This window comes from Apodemus sylvaticus, chromosome 19 (assembly GCF_947179515.1).
Source record: "Apodemus sylvaticus chromosome 19, mApoSyl1.1, whole genome shotgun sequence".
In the NCBI taxonomy this organism is placed as follows: domain Eukaryota; kingdom Metazoa; phylum Chordata; class Mammalia; order Rodentia; family Muridae; genus Apodemus; species Apodemus sylvaticus.
Window position 1 is genome coordinate 16,503,118 of NC_067490.1, and position 16,865 is coordinate 16,519,982.

Genomic DNA, 16,865 nt, shown 5'->3' on the forward strand with positions numbered 1-16,865 from the left:
GGAGTACTGGGATTAAAGGTGTGTGCCCCCTGGCTCAAGACTCTTCTACGTGATTTCTCATTTGTAAATTACACTGATGGTCCAGTCAAGTAGGTGCCGATCCTGCAAGAATTTAAAAATCACATTTATCTGTCTGGCTCCCTGTCTGTCTGTCTGTTTGTCTACCTGTCTATCTATCTATCTATCTATCTATCTATCTATCTATCTATCTATCTATCCATCCATCCATCCATCCATCCATCCATCCATCCATCTATCTATCTATCTATCTATCTATCTATCTATCTATCTATCTATCTATCTATCTATGGTGTGTGTGTGTGTGTGTGTGTGTATGTGTCTACATGTCCTCAACTGCAGGTGCTAGAAGAAGCCAGAGAGGGCACCAGACACCGCTGAGCGGGAGTTACAGGTAGTTGTGAGCCATGCAAGGTAGGTGCTGGGAATGGAACTCTGGTCCTCTGGAAGAGCACCAAGAACTCTTTAACAGCTGAGCCATCTTGTCTCCAGCTGGAGACTAAAGTCCTGTTCTATTTTCTGTTTGTATATGTGTGTGGGAGTGTGTATTCCAAAGTGCTTTTTGGATGGTCAAAACGGACTACTTGCCTGAGTTGGGACTCTCTTTCCACCACGTGGGGCCTGAGGGTCTAACTCAGGTTGTCTGACTTGACCGCCTCAGGCGAAGCCTATGTCTGGCCCCACTGTTAACCTACTTCTTCCCTCGGAAGCACAGTTCTCTTCTGCCATATTTACCATCATCTTCCTCCCAAGAAGAACAGATATTCTTGTGCGTTTGGTCATTCAGTGAAAGGCAGTATGAGTCTGTGTGGGGTGGGGACGAGTGTACCAAGCTCGCAAAGGGACCTCTCTCTGGGCTCTGTGCTCTCTGCTTTGAGAGCAATGGTGCGTGGGCTGTCGGGAAATCAGCATCAGAAGTTGCAAGGCTTTTCATCTGTCGACGGTCTAGAACAGAGAGAGGAGCCCCCAGCCTGTCCAGAGAATGAGCGAGCCATCTCTGTAATCTCGGACAGTGATAGATGCTTCAGGTGGTGAGACTAGGGTCTTGTTGAATCAAGACCAGAAATTAAAGTCAGAGAAGGGCACACCCGCCCATCTCTTGTCTCTTCCTTGAAAGTCACAAAGGCTCTGTAGAAGAGGCCTGCTTGGGTTCCCCACCTTGGCGAGGCGAAGGTATCTTTGGATTGGAACGGTTAGGCGCCCACGAGTCAGGTCTTACTCTGAGGCCTGCAAAAATTAGCCATCCTGTCCCCAGATCTCCGTTTATTGCTCTCTATTCTCATCCAGGAATTGTGGGACAGACTCAGGGTGTCCTAAGGGTCTGTGAATAGAAGTGGACTTGCGAGCATGCCCTTTGAGCACTTTGGGGCCACGCTGTTCTTGAACTTGATCTAAGTTAGGAATATTCTGAGTATGAAGAGGGATGGAATCCGGGTGTAGGGACAGAAAACTGACAGCAAGGGACTCGGGGGTGGATAAACAAGCTTGTATGGCTGGCAGCCGGTGAGTTTTTGATGGACTCTCCGTCAAAGTACAGAAAAGTGGCATTAAGTGACAGGGTTGCAAGGCTCCTGGGAGTGCTGGGCTCGAACTTGACGACGGTGTCCGAGAGCCTGAGGGTCCACGTGAGAGCCTGAGGGTCCACGCGATGGGTCAGGCATTCCGGGCGGCGCCTCGCGGCGTGTGGACGTGGTGCGTGTGAGAGGGCGCGGGCTGGCCGCTCCCGCCCGCCGCTCCCCGTGGGCCGGGCCGGCCAATGAGCGCGCGAGGCGGCGGCGGGGCCGGCGGCGGCCGGAGGCGCGGGCTGCTCTGTGCGCTCGGAGCGGGCGCTGCGGGCGGGCGGGGGCTGGGGCGCAGGCGATCGGCGCGGCGGGGCGGGGGGCGGCGCCCGAGGCGGGGATGCACAGGGCTTCCCGCGGCCACGGCGGCGGCGGGGGCACGAGCTAGCGCTGCGGCGCGCCGAGCCACATCGGCCCGGGCCGGGGCGGCGGCAGCCCGAGCGCCGCTCGCACCATGGCCGCGCAGGGCGAGCCGGGCTACCTGGCGGCGGCGCAGTCGGACCCCGGCTCGAACAGCGAGCGCAGCACCGACTCGCCGGTGGCCGGCTCCGAGGACGATCTGGTGGCCGCGGCGCCCCTCCTGCACAGTCCCGAGTGGAGCGAGGAGCGCTTCCGCGTGGACAGGAAGAAACTCGAGGCCATGCTCCAAGGTAGGCATGCCCCTGCTCCCGATCCTCTCCCAAGTCCGGCACGGGATCGTCGCTCAGTCCGCTCACGGGGCTGCCCCCTCCCCCCAACTTTGTCAGCTCTCTCGGATCGGAGGAGCTGGAGGCCCGAGTTTGTGCTGCAGCCCCGAAGTTGCCATTAGGACCGCGGTGGTGCCAGCTGCAACTGGGACATCTGGGCCGTGGGCATCCTCATACTCCGGGACCGCCCAGTGTGCGGGACTCTGCCCGGCTTCCCCGCAGCCCAGAGTCCGGGCCACCCCTGCCGCGACTTTTCCCTCCCCTCCGTCAGTATCCGCTTCCTCCAGCTAGGGCCTGCTTTGGTCGCCTGGAAAAGCGCTGCAGATGTCAAGGCTTCAGCTGGGAGCCCCCGCCCCCACGCCGGAGTCTTGGGTTGGAGCAAGTCGCCCAGGCGTGGGGATCTGGGTCCTGGCAGTGTGAGGGTAGCATGTGTCAGGGCAGCAGGGCTCCTAAAAGACATCTTGAGTTACATTCAGTTCATAAACTTCTCCCTTGCAGCTGTGGGAGTCTGACTTGACTTTCATAATTTGGGCTTTTTTTTTTTTTTAATTTTTTTAATTTTTAAAACTCGTTATAGAGTTTCTGGGACTTTCCCAGGAAGAAAAACTTTCTCCACCCTGGATCGGAAGCAAATTCTGATTTATTGCGTTAGGATTAGAGCGAGTGGTAACACGTCCAAGGTCATTTTTGACCTTTAAAAGGGTTCATTAGCCGCCGTACCTGTGTGGCTAACCTCCCACCTCCAAAGGCAGAGATGAGGTCGCTGCAATGAGCAGTATTTTTAAAACTTGAGATCTGGCCCCTGCTCCCAGGAAGGGAGGGTGGTGAGGATTCGGTAGTTCTCTTCATCCTTCCTCTCAGAAATCTCGGAGGTCTACAGACTCACTTTTATGGCTGTCTGTGTGACTTATTTTGCCTTTATCTGTCAATGTATCGCAGTATGGGAGCGAGTTAGCCCTCTCTGGAAATGCAGTGGCTTTTCAGAACAATTAAGAGGGTTATTTTAAGAGAGAACAACATGTTTCCCTAAACAATAACTTAGTGGAAATAAGGATCAGGAGTGCTTGGCAGGCGTTTCTGGAAGGGCCGAGAACTCCTCTCCTTGTTGCTTATTTGTTATTGATAAACATCCCAAATGTCATGTCTTGGGCTCGGTTTTTCCCTGAAATTATGTAACTTTGTAGGAAAGTAATGGATCTGAAAATTGAAGCCGGCTTACGTTTCAGGAATTTTCATTTGGGACTCTTCCTTATTAATTCCATGAGTCTGCGAAGTTTCGGAGGGTTACAAACCAAATGTTACAATTATGTTGCAGACGGATTGTAAGATTGTAGCGAGCCGTCAGATCCCAGGCCGATCCATTTCAACCACTTTCCAACTTCCTTGTGTTGGGAACAGAATGAGAGATTACTCCGAAGAACATGGTGGGATCATCCTTAATGGATACCCTGCACAGATACTGCGGTGGGTGTCAGTTTCAGGGCAGTTCACTTGTAAAAATCCGAGTTCTCCTAGAGGATTTCTCTTTCAGGGAATTTTCATTTTGGATTCAATGAAACATGGGTAGAAGAACATTCAGAAAGCACGAACCGTTGTTAACCCTCTTTTAGGCTGGCCATTCTGGCATCTGAAGGCCTGGATCACTTTTTAGTGGTCAGATGTTTAGCAGTGAGCCTTTACCGACCTGTACATAATGACTTAACTACTTAGTAGTTGGAAAGTTCTTTGACTCAGTTTTCCAGAGTTACTTAACAAATACATTACCTTGTTGGCAAAGTAAGTCCAGAAGTCATAGAGGATAGAACCCAGCGAGGGCACAGTGTACTGTGGCAGCTTAATACTCTTACCCACCTACAGAGACTCCACAGAATCACCACAGTTGTAAACCAAGGGTGATCTTGCGTTTGTTTGCTTTATGCTATAGTGGATGTGGGCCCCAGAGTTGCTCAGACTTGCATTCAAATCTCTGTGGAACCTTGGACAAGCTCCCGGACTTCTCTTATAAAATAGAGGTTGATTTTTTTTTTTAAACCTCTGTAGTTTTTGTTTTTTTTTTGTTTTTTGTTTTTTTTTTTCTAGGAAGGGAAACATTTGATACCTAAAGAACAAGATTTGCTGCAGTGTTGGTAAATACCAATAGCGTCACAATGCACCCTTACCTCCTGGGTCCAGCTCATTTCAAGTACATACCGCAGATTGTAACGTCTGAGATATATTTGACAGATAGTTGGGGAGCAGAAATCGTTTGCAGAGTTGCAAAAGCAAAACAGATAAAAACTGATATCTGGCCAAAAAAAAAAATTGGTAGTTTTAGGTGGAAACTTTTCCTGTGGAAAGGGTCAAGGAGGGAGAAGTTACAGTTGTTTGCATTTCTGGTTATTGTGAATTTGTGATTTACATTTTTTTCTTTTCACAATGGCCTTTAAAAGTATATGGGATTTTCCATTTTAAACCAAGGTTGTTGGCCTTCAAGTCTTCAGTGTGTAAATTGTCGATCATAATGCTTGGAATTTGTTTTTAGAGAGACTGTCCTGGGGGCAAGTTAATCTTTAATAGGTCGCATTTTTATTAGTGGAGAGAGTCTTCTATGTAATGGACCAAAAATTCACCGAGGTTAAAATGGGCAGTAGGGTCATAGTCAAAGAAATAAAATACCATTCTTGCATGATCACAGAGTCTAATTGATATACATAAAAACCACTAGACCAAAATATAGGGAAAATTACTAGTTTTTTCCTTCCTTTAAAAAAAACAACTACTTTGAATTACCATAAAGAATGTCTGGCATTTTTGTTGGTATAGTGATGATAATTATCAATCTTGTTGGTCAGTGATTTTTTTTTTTTTTGGCATGGGAATTTACTATTGAGTTTAGATTTTTCACAGGCATGCTCAGCCTTGGGATGTGTGTTGTGTCCAGCCTTTTTTAGTGGTAAGGAATCATCATGTTCTATTTCCTTCCTAATTAGCCATCAGCATTTTGATAGACTTCACTAAGGAGTCGTGGTGTTGATTTGGTTAATCAGTTAAGTGAATTATACTCTATGGAAAGGAAGGGTTGATTTGAAAGAGATGGGGAGTGGTCCAGAGGTCTAGGATACAGTGGTGGTTCTTACCAGGGAACGGCATCAAAGATGGGATTCCCTGTGTGAGTACTTCATTTTTGTCATCACAAAACATGTGTTCAACACAAAATGAGAAATCCCCATAGAGAGTGTAGACGCATAAACATTTTCAAGGTTGAGGCCTAAGCTATTTCAGCAAAGAAGTTGTGTGTGTGTGTGTATGTGTGTATATGTGTGTGTGTATGTGAGTGTGTATGTGTGTATGTGTGTGTATGTGTGTATGTGTATGTGTGTGTGTATGTATGCATGTGTATGTGTGTGTATGTGTGTGTGTATGTGAGTGTGTATGTGTGTATGTGTGTGTATGTGTGTATGTGTATGTGTATGTGTGTGTGTATGTATGCATGTGTATGTGTGTGTGTATGTGTGTGTATGTGTATATGTGTATGTATGTGTGTGTGTATGTGAGTGTGTATGTGTGTGTGTATGTGAGTGTGTATGTGTGTGTGTATGTGTGTATGTGAGTGTGTATGTGTGTGTATGTGTGTGTGCATGTGTGTGTATGTGTGTATATGTGTGTATGTGTGTGTATGTGTGTGTGTGTGTGTATGTGTGTGTGTGTGTGTGTCTTATAAGGGAAATTGACATCCAGTGAGCTTTACCTCTAGGATAGGGAAGACTTCAGAAACCATGAAGGGTTTTCACAGTGCTGGGACACATTGGGATCCCATTCTGCCTGAGCAGGAGGCCTGGCTACCAGTGCAGGCTAGCTCTACAAGCAGCAAATGCGCCATGGCTCTAACTCAGCAAACATTACCGGGTGGCTTCGTGTGACTGGTCATCCTTTCTCAGATATTGCTGTGGAGGCGGAAGAAATGTGAAGCAAAAATACTAGAAGTTGTGGAAGTTTCAGAAGTGAGGAAATCTTAGGTGAGCAGAGCTTTCTAGCTGGTGCTTCGTCGAGGCTAACACATATTAAGAAACTGAGCAGCGTTAGGAAGGACAGTGAGCACATGCACAGGGCTCTGGGCCGGATCAAGACTTGTATGTTGGCATTATGTTACCCGATGCTATCTTTTCTAAAAAGGAGTATTAGTAACAGTTTCGGAACCTTGAAGTGGTTGTAACAATTAGGAGAAAAAGGGTGCATAGAAAATATCACAATAGAGGCTGGAGAGATTGCCCAGTGGTTAAGAGCACTTGCTGCTCTTAGAGAGAAGTTCAGTTTTGTATCTGCCACCTGCATCTGGCAGCTCCCAATTTCCTGTGACCTCAGCTCCAAGGATCCAGAATCCTTCTGGTCGTTGTGGCTAGGATGACCACAGGTAGCATACACTCACACAGTCATACACATAGATTAAAAAAAAAAAAAATCTTAGTGCTGGCTGCTTAGGAAATGCTGAATAATTCAGCTATAGCAACAATATTCTTTTTTTTTTTTTCCTTTGGTTTTTTGGATTTGGTTTTTTTTTTTTTTTTTTGAGACAGGGTTTCTCTGTGTAGCCCTGGCTGTCCTGGAACTCACTCTGTAGACCAGGCTGGCCTCGAACTCAGAAATCCACCTGCCTCTGCCTCCCAGAGTGCTGGGATTACAGGCGTGCGCCACCACCGCCCGGCAATAATATTCATTCTTAAGCCACAATGCATAGCGTATGCATTTATATATTAAAAATGAAGTCCAGTTTAATAAATATCGCGAACCCACAAAGCTATTTGATGATTGTTGTCAGCTCCCTGGCTGCTTAGCCCTGTGTATGGCTACGTGTATGGCTGAGAAGATCTCTCATAGACAGGGGTGGGGAAGCAGAGGTCTTTGGGGCCCCCTGAGGTGTGTAATCCTTCTTGCTTTGTGTAGTTTCCAGTCCGTGAAAGGCTTCCCACGCACTGGCACTTCCTTAAGGACTCTTAGCTCTTCTTCTGTTAGAAACTCTCTGTTCCTCAGCCTCTCTCGCCAGCATGGGGGAAGGACATCTTTATAAGAAAATACTGTCCCTGGGGTTGTATTTGCTCAGCAGAAAGATACCATTTATTCATCTATGCAGAAGGGGAAGAGGTGGCCTCCTCTTAGGGGGCTGGAGAGAGGCAGAGATGGGGGATGGAGAGAGGAAGTGCAGAGGTTCATAGTTGTTCTTGTGGGGCAGCTCACAACCCCTTATAACTCCAGTTCTTGGGGTTCTGATGCCCTGTCTGGCCTCCACAGTCACATACTCTGCTGACCCATGAATAGAATTAAAACAAATCTTAAAAAAAAATTGTCTCATTGTAGGGGGATATAAGCACAGACTGAGGTGTGTGGAGAATGTTGTTCCAGGGCGGGGCACATGGCACTTGGAGTCAGTGCTGTGACAGCAGCGTCAGCATCCCTGTCCCTTGTGATTGGGAAAGTTCAAAACACACTCTACAGAGATGGCTCAGCAGTGAAGGGTGCTTGTTGTTCTTGCAGAGTACCTAGGTTCAGTTCCTAGCACCCACTGCTTGTCAACTTGCCATCTCCAGGTGATCTGATGCCCTCTTCTGGCCTCTGTGGGTACTGCACTCATGGGTTGCATATACACGTGAGCAGGCAAAAATTCTAAACACAAGACCCCAAGCATTGCAAGGTCTCTTTAAAAAAATAAAAAAAATCAAGCAAGCAAGCCAGCAAGTGAATCTTGTGTGTGTGTGTGTGTGCATGTTATTTGATTTATTTTGTAGTGAAACTCTTTCTTGAGGAAAATCAGGACGTTAAATAGGATTATTGCAATTCAGCCAGAGAGCAGAATGCAAGACTGACATTACCTTGTAGCCTAATGTTGAAATCACTTTAGAGGTCCTGTAGCTTGCAGTGAAACAATCAGGACTACCTCTCGGACCATCCTGGACTGGGTTCTGTCTTAGCCACCTAGCCACCTGAAGGGGCCTGGGAAGATGCCCCCTTTACCCAAGGGCATAGGATAAGCGCTTTCATTAATGTGTACACTCTCAGTCAGTCTTATCTCTCTGAAGCTGTGGGGGTTTCTGGTCAAGTTGATCATTAATAAATTCAAGCATGGTTGGAGAGTTCTTTATATCAATGACTTTTGTGGGTAGGAATGTATTTGGTGGCAGCCAAGAAGGGGAAAAAACCCAAACATTGGTTTACACAAGGCAGCAGGGTCATGTGGTCCAGGCCTCAGTAGATGAACACAGACTCCAAGGAGCTCAACATCCTCCTTGTGGGGCATCACTAGTTGAGCCTAGGAGCTTTACTTTGTTCTTTGTGCTATGGTTGCAAGTATCAACCCGTAACAGCTACATCTGGGATTTATGCAGGCAGAGTTCCGCCTTTATGGGCAACAAAGAATATAGTCTCCTGAAAGTTCATCCGTGTGTCCTTTGGGCCACCATTTCTTCCTGAGTCTTGAGGATTGTGGGTTCTCTTCCACCCTCTGTGAGTGAAGTAACCAAGCAAGCACGGCTTCAGAGCCGGCGTTCACTGAGTCATTTGATTCAAGTTTCCTGACTGTGGGCAAAGCACAGATTAAACCTGGCAGAAGCCAAAGGTTACCTGTGTTGGAGGGTTTGGGGCAGTCCTGGAGTGCTTGGCGATGTTCTCAGAGCAATGTGGGCATATGTATGCATCTCACAGGGAGAATGCCTGTATCTCCTAAAGATGGCTGCCTCTTCCTGCTCCTTCGACCTGATGACCCAGGGTCCCCGAGTCCCGGATGTGGCTTTTATCATGGAACTGTCGATCTAGCTTTTGCAGATGCTGAGCACACAGCTTCTCCATAAGTGTCCCCTGTCCCTGAAATGTTCCTCTGTATGGCCACCATTTTTTTCTTGTTTTTTTTTTTTTTTTTAATAATAAAAAGTGACAGGATGTATACAAATACTCATTTTTATCTTGTACCACTTACTGTATTTTGTGCCTTTTCTCCTTCCAGCCACGCTCCTTCTTTTGGAATAGAGCTCCTTCTTCCCTCTGCTCCCCTTCTTGTAAATTGGTTGGTCTAGCAGAGTCGGGTCTACAAAGCCTAGATCTTGAAATTGCTCCGAGGTAGTGTGATAGGGTGAGCATCCTGTGTGTGCTATCGTTTGCAGTTTGAAATTTCCCCGAATGAGCTAACGCAGTGTGCCAGCCGGTGTAGCTGATTTGTGGCATTTATTTTAATAGATTTCTCTTATAAGGACGCATTGGATAAGAGGGAACATCTCTTTTTGTTAGATACTTTGTGAAATGTAGGGGGTGAAGCACATTTCTCAGGCTAATTTTTGAAGCTTTTTCAGTGGGTGTAGAGGCTTAGCGAGTGAACTTAACTGCGAGTCTGTAAGTGTCAGCTCACTAATGCTTAGCCCTTTAGTGCTAGCATTTAGCACAAGGTCCGAGATGTTCAAAGCCACCGCTCTGAGTGCATTGCACACTTACATGCCTTAACAGTTTTCTATTTTGAACTTTAACATTGCATTTATTCATTGTGTGTGTGTGTAGTGTGTGTATGTGTTTGTGCGTGTGAATGTGTGTATTTGTATGTATGTGTGTAGGCATGTGTGTGTGAATGAGTGTGTATGTGTATGTATGTATGTATGTGTATTTGTGTGTATGTATTTGTGTGTATGTGTGTAGGCATGTGTGTGTGCATGTGTGTATGTGTGTATATGTGTATTTGTATGTGTATGTGTGTATATGTGTGTATATGTGTGTATGTATGTATGTTTGTGTGCATGTATGTGTGTGTTTCTGTGTATGTATTTGTGTGTATGTATTTGTGTGTATGTGTGTAGGTATGTGTGTGCATATGTGTATGCATGTGTGTATGTGTATTTGTATGTGTATGTGTGTATATGTATGTGTATATGTGTGTGTTTGTGTGTGTATGTATTTGTATATATGTGTGTAGCTATGTGTGTGTGCCTGTGTGTGTATGCGTGTGTATGTGTATTTCTATGTGTATGTGTGGGTTTGTATGTGTATGTGTGTGTGGGTTTGTGTGTGTATGTGTGTGTTTGTGTGTGTATTTGTGTATTTGTGTGTGCATGCATGTGCATATGCATAGTGGGAATTCAAACTCTGCTCCTTATGGTTACATATCCACTCCTCAGCCCTGCTTACACAACCTTTTTCTACCTGCTAACACACTGATGCCCGTGGATTGTGATCACATCTATTTGTGATAAATATTAAATTCTGTTCCCATTTATGAGGATGGCTCCTGGAAGGACAACATCCACATTCTAACCAAATGGTAGGTGTGTATGCTCGTGTGTGTGTGTGTGTGTGTGTGTGTGTGTGTGTGTGTGTGTGTCTCTGTGTATGCATGTGTGCATATGACATGGAGAAGGCACTGAGTTGATCTGGAGCTCAATGATATTTCCTTTATAGGGAGAACATTTATAAATGACAGGATTTGAAAACTACCCACTGTATTTATCCCTTGACTTAAAAAAGCAAATACAAAGTTATAGAATATTTGAAGATTATAGACAGGTATACAAAAATAAACATACAAACTCCATTACTGGGTCTAAAATTTGTCACTTATTAGTGATTGTATTTTGGAAGCTTTTTCCTGGTCTTGAAAACATATGTCTGCACATCATATATTTTTAAAGCCATAGGAAGTTCCTGCTGTACCACTGGGAAGCAGATGGACCTAAGCTAACTAAGGCCGCTACCCTGTGGGATTAAATTGCAGTAAGGTTATCTCTTCTTAATTTTTTTCTTTGAATTTTATCATTAGTTTTTCCTTTTGAGATTCATTCTCTCTCTCTCTCTCTCTCTCTCTCTCTCTCTCTCTCTCTCTCTCTCTCTCTCTCTCTCTCATTTTTCAAGACACAGTTTCTCTGTGTAGCCATGACTGTCCTGGAACCCACTCTATAGACCAGGCTAGCCTCAGACTCACAGAGTCTGCCTGTCTCTGCCTCCCAAGTGCTGGGATTAAAGGCGTGCACCACCTGCTCTCTTTGGGATTCTTGAAGGACATACTTTCAGAGGTCTCTATTATTCCCTTGACTGACTTTGTTGAAGTGTTTCACTATAGAAATGTCTTAGGTGGGGCCGCAGCCTAGTTACGTTTCTACCCATTCACCAGGGCGCACTCATGACCCCGTGCTCATTCGCTGTGCAGCCTGGGACACGGGAATTATTTATTTCAGGCTTGGTGTCCTCTTCTTTAAAATGAGGACAGAATTTCTTCTACTTTGTGAGGACTAGAGCTGCTGTGTGTGAAATCCATACACTGTGTGGTGAGGCAGGGACGAAGATGCGGTATCCATGAGCGCTGAGCACCAGACGTGCTCCCCTAAAAACCTTGTGTGACTCCTCCATTATTCCAACAGGGAAGGAAATCTTATTAGTGAAATTAGTACAATGGGCCTTTTGGTCCCCCCAATCCCCTGCAGTCTTCCATTTTTTTCGGATGGGTTCTCACTATGAACCCAGGTTGGACTCACATCATCCTCACCATCCTCCTGCCTCAGACTCTCAAGGGCTGGGATTACAGTCATGTGCCACCACACTTAGCTGTTCTAAGTCTTTTGAGTAATGCTTCAAAAATAATGTTCTAGAAGACTTTGGAGGTTAGGAAGAAGAGAAGCAGGTTTGAAGGCTACCTGCCTCTTGTACCCGTGGTCCTGACAGCCTGGCTTGTTTTCGATGACAGCTGGGAGAGATTGGGGAAGCAGCAAGACGGCCAGTTCAGGGTGAGGGTTGTTTGTCTTTTTTAAGACTGAAAAATTTAAGCAATGTCCGTCTTATCTGATTAGCATGTGTTGAATCAGGATTTCTTAAAATATGTATACATCAGAATCCAGGGTTTGTTTTAAAAGAGCCAACTCTCATCCTCTCCGAGTCCAGATTCTTTGCGTCTGAGCAGGGGGGAGGTGGGTGCAGGAGGGCAAAGGGGGGCAGGGCTTAGAGATCTGTGTCTTGAAAGCATTGAGTCTGAGACTCGTGTAGGTGGTCCCTGGACCTAGCGTTGAGAAACAGGAGTAGGTGGTTGGAGATGGTTAAATACTTCCAGGGGCTTTAGCGTCTTGCCTGTCTTGCCTTCCCGGGTTCCCTGCTAACCTGGGAGCTAGCCTTTCTGCCTCCTTAGGAGAGTATCTTGAGATTTTTGCATTTAGGAGTGTAGTGTCTGTGGGCTGTGTGCAGTGGCTTGTTGGATGGATTTGGCAGGGGAGCGCACAGCTGTTTACACTCTGGGGAGGGGGAGAGCTTCTCTACACTGCTGCATTGCAATTCAGACTGCATCCGGTTTCTAGATGCATTTTAGTGGGTTGATATAATAGTTACTAAGTACTTTATAAAATAGTTTTAAAAACACATTTTTGGGGAGGGGAGGGGGGAGTGGATGGGTTGGGGAAGTGGTTCTGTCATTGTTTGTAGGGCCTGAGTTTGCTCCTCACGACCCTATCAAACCTAGATGTGGTGGCATGCACTTATAATCCTGGGGATAGGGAGGCGGCGGCAGGGGGATGACAGGGCTCACTGGCCAGCTAGCCTCATCCAATTCGTGAGTTCCAGTCCAGTGAGAGATCTCAGAAAGCCAAAGCAGATGTTACCTGAGGAATGACAAGAGAGGATGGATGGCTCCTGTGCGCACGCACATAAACACCTGTGCCCTCTCCCATACATGTAGACAGATAGACAGACACACATACACACACACACACACCACACCAAGCAAAACCCTGTTCTTTTTTTTTTTTCTACATGGGTAATTTTATTTAAAAAAAAAAAAAAGAAACCAAAAGATCAAAACACCAAACAGAAGTTCACCCCTCGGAAGGGAGGTCCCTGAGGCCAGGCTACCCTCCACCAGCTGCCAAGAGTCTTGCTGATGCATGAAGGGGTTAGGGATGGCCTCTGTGCCATCCTCAGGCAGATGAGCATCACTGAGGTCCCGTGGCACAGCACAAGCCCCAGCGGTCCTGTGTCCTCTCTCAGCTTGTACCGGTCACCGGGATCTCCCATGGACCCCGTGGCTCAGTCCAGCACCAGGTTGAGCAGTGGGTGAAACTTTCTCAGGATCTGCTGACTTCCCAGCCTCCCCAGAACTCCACTTAGATGGTCTTCTCGTTGTACTTAGACAGGTCCAAGATGCTTTCTTCCTTCTTCTTTTTTTTTTCTAAAAGATTTATTTATTATGTATATGAGTACACCATTGCTCTCTTCAGACTCACCAGAAGAGGGTGCCAGATCCCATGACAGATGGTTGTGAGCCACTATGTGGTTGCTGGGAATTGAACTCAGGACCTTTGGAAGAGCAGTCAGTGCTCTTAACCACTGGGCCATCTCTCCAGTCCGCTTTCTTCCTTCTTTTCCAATTTGCCCACTGTCTTGCTGCCACACCCGCTCTGCCAACCATTTTTCATTATAGAAATTTAAATGAAGAAGACATGTTTTTTTGTAGTTACCTTGGTGGTGGGTGTTGGTAATAGGGATCAAATCCAGGGCCTTGCATGTGCCAAGAGATGGCATCGGATCCCATGACAGATGGTTGTGAGCCACCATGTTGGTGCTGGGAATTGAACTCGGGACCTCTGGAAGAGCAGTCAGTGCTCTTAACTAGTGAGCCATCTTTTATTTTTTTATTCAATATATTTTTAATTTACATTTCAAATGATTTCCCCTTTTCTGGCCCCCCACTCCCTGAAAGTCCAATAAGCCCCCTTCCCTCCCCCTGTTCTCCCACCCACCCCTTCCCACTTCCCTGTTCTGGTTTTGCCTTATACTGCTACACTGAGTCTTTCCAGAACCAGGCCACTCCTCTGTTCTTCTTGTACCTCATTTGATGTGTGGATTATGTTTTGGGTATTCCAATTTTCTAGGCTAATATCCACTTATTAGTGAGTGCATACCATGATTGATCTTTTGAGACTGGGTTACCTCACTTAGTATGATGTTCTCCAGCTCCATCCATTTGTCTAAGAATTTCATGAATTCATTGTTTCTAATGGCTGAATGGTACTCCATTGTGTATATATACCACATTTTTTGCATCCATTCTTCTGTTGAGGGATACCTGGGTTCTTCCCAGCTTCTGGCAATTATAAATAGGGCTGTGAGCCATCTTTTAAGCCCCTTGAAGAGAACTTTTAAAAGGGAAATATAATTACAAGTAATCTCTTTATCCTAAGAGCTGTCTCAGCTTCCTGTCTTGAATAGGGTTATAGATTGCTTGCATAGTTTTTGGGGGTTGTTCTTAAAGTTGTGATCGCTACTTTTCATCCATTCTTTTAACCTAACCCATTAGCTACCCATTGTATTTTTCATCACATATTAGAAATACACTTTTATTATTTGTATTTGTGACACATTTGGTCAAAAATATATTTTGACTATAGTTGGAGTTGTGGTGACCTGATTATTACATAATTTTTTTGGGGGGGCACTATAGTGTGAGGCAAGTTTTGAAGTGTGTGGACTTTGGGGAAAAGGGGGGTGACCTTGAAAGCATTGGCAGCTTTTATTGAATGCCCACTGTGTCTGAGACACGGTTCCCAGGGCTCTAAGCCCTGGAGTCATGGACACTGCAGGGACATATATTTTCATAAACAAATCAACCCTGTAAAATCTCTAAGTTGGAAGCTCTGGTTTCTTTTTGGAATTCTGAGTGACTCTGGACAACAGTATCCTCAAGGGTGATTCTAGAGTCCAGACTCTAATTTGGGGCGAAGAGACATCACAACTGAGTTCAACACGGTGTGCCGTCTTTCCCACAGGGCGAGAGACCTTTTGAGTCCTGTGAAAATGCGGAGGATCTTGGGAATGGACTTGCGAATGGCTGAGAATCTCAGTGGAAACACAGGCGAAGGGCTCTGCCTTCTGCTGTCTTTGGTTAAATTGTCTTTCCCGTCTTTGTGAACTGGGGATAATAATGCCTCTCTTCGGGGCTGTGGTGAAGATTACACAATAATGTTTATAAAGCTGACTCACAATTGGTGCCCTGTGGACGATCTGTGTTTTTCATATTCATTTTCTATTTGACTGTAGCATCTAGCCCAGTGCCGTGAAATAGCTGAACTCTGTATTCAAGGTAACTGACACATGTGGCTTTGAATTAAAAACTGTCCCATTTTGGGCTAGCCTTTAGTATTAGCCCTAGTATTAGCCCTTAGGGAATGGAACTTTACATCCAGGGCTTGGACTTAGCCTCAAGAGATACTTGACAGTTGTGTTTTATAAGAAGACAGAGGTGTTATCCACGCACGGGGTGGTCTGCCATGCACCGCCATGCAGAGAGGATTTTCGATGTGAGAATGGCCTTTTAAATGAGGATATGTAAAATCAACTCAAGGAAGGGGTCTGCTGAGTAATTCATACACACATCTCACCTGGGCTGGTGTTAAATTAAAACTCGTCAAGCTTGTTAGAAAATATGTAATTGGGCTGGAGAGACGGCTCAGTGGTTAAGAGCACTGACTGCTCTTCCAAAGGTCCTGAGTTCAAATCCCAGCAACCACATGGTGGCTCACAACCATCTGTGATGGGATCTGATGCCCTCATCTGGGGTGTCTGAAGACAGCTACAGTGTACTTTTTTAAAAAGAAAATATCTAATTGTAAGTACCAGCCCATCTCATAGTTAGATGAGCACATATCCCTGTTTAAATAGGATTTAAATTTTATTTTATTTTCATCGCTCTGGATGGCTTTGGACCTTTGGTCTTCTTGCCTTGATTTCTCAAGAGCTAGGATTACAGGCAGGCACCACCCTGGCTATCATAAACATAATTTTAAAAGCTGTCAGATGACATAATCCATCCACTCTGAAAAATGAGACCTCTTTTATGTTAGCTAGCTGAGCCTTCCTCTTCTTTTAGTACAGTGCCTGCCTGCCAGCAGTCAGGTACAGTTCCTGGCTAACTCTTGCCACTGAAACTTTGTTTCAAACAAATTCTCAGGGGTTTGGGTGGGAAACCCCTTCAAGGCACCTCTACGCTCCTGTATTCTGAGCCTTTGCACAGTGCGAGCTACAGATCCACCCATCCTTCGAATCTCTTGTCTAGTTGGACTGTGAGTGGGAACTGTGGGCTCTCCTGCGGTGATCTCCAGGGGTGTCATTGGTAGGATTTTGCCTCTGCGTGTATGTCTCCCAGGAGGATAGCTGGAGTGTCTTGGTGGTGGAGGATCCAGTGCTTGGAAGAGAGCTAACCACACGCCCTCTTTCCTGGCCTCTGGGCAGGCAGGTTGGCAGCAACAGGTATCCTGTGGGCTGGACAGCAGCTAGTTTCAGCCTTTCTATAGTAATTGTGTAAACCGTCCTTGGCGCCTGTTCGTGTTGACACATTGTTACACGACAGTAGAGAGTGCTCTCTCCCACATAGCAGGTCTCACCAAGAGTTTCTTTTTCTTTATCCAGTGACCCCAGTGATCAGGATTCCCCTCATGGGTTTGTGTCTGGCAGCTAATATTCTGGCTTTAAGTGGCAGAAGACACCTGTATGGCCAGATAGCCACTGCTTTTGGAATTATTTCGATGAATTCTTGAGAATGGTTTAATGTTCTCCTTGGGTGTCACAGAAGATGACCCCTCTACTCTGTTCTCAGATGGCCTTCTTAAATCATGTTCCGAGA

The 16,865-nt window shown here is 45.9% G+C and overlaps 1 protein-coding gene across 3 annotated transcripts in view; it reads left to right on the top strand.

Annotated features, from left to right (window-relative positions):
- The first annotated feature begins 1,907 nt into the window (after positions 1-1,907).
- The window catches only part of Bicc1 (BicC family RNA binding protein 1), a 227,704-nt gene continuing 212,746 nt past the window's right edge, over positions 1,908-16,865 (top strand). For all 3 annotated transcript variants that reach the window (XM_052163406.1, XM_052163408.1, XM_052163409.1), the window contains exon 1: positions 1,908-2,227. In XM_052163406.1, coding sequence (XP_052019366.1) covers positions 2,032-2,227 — 196 coding nt within the window. In that variant the 5' untranslated portion in view covers positions 1,908-2,031. The remainder of the gene's footprint in view (positions 2,228-16,865) is intronic.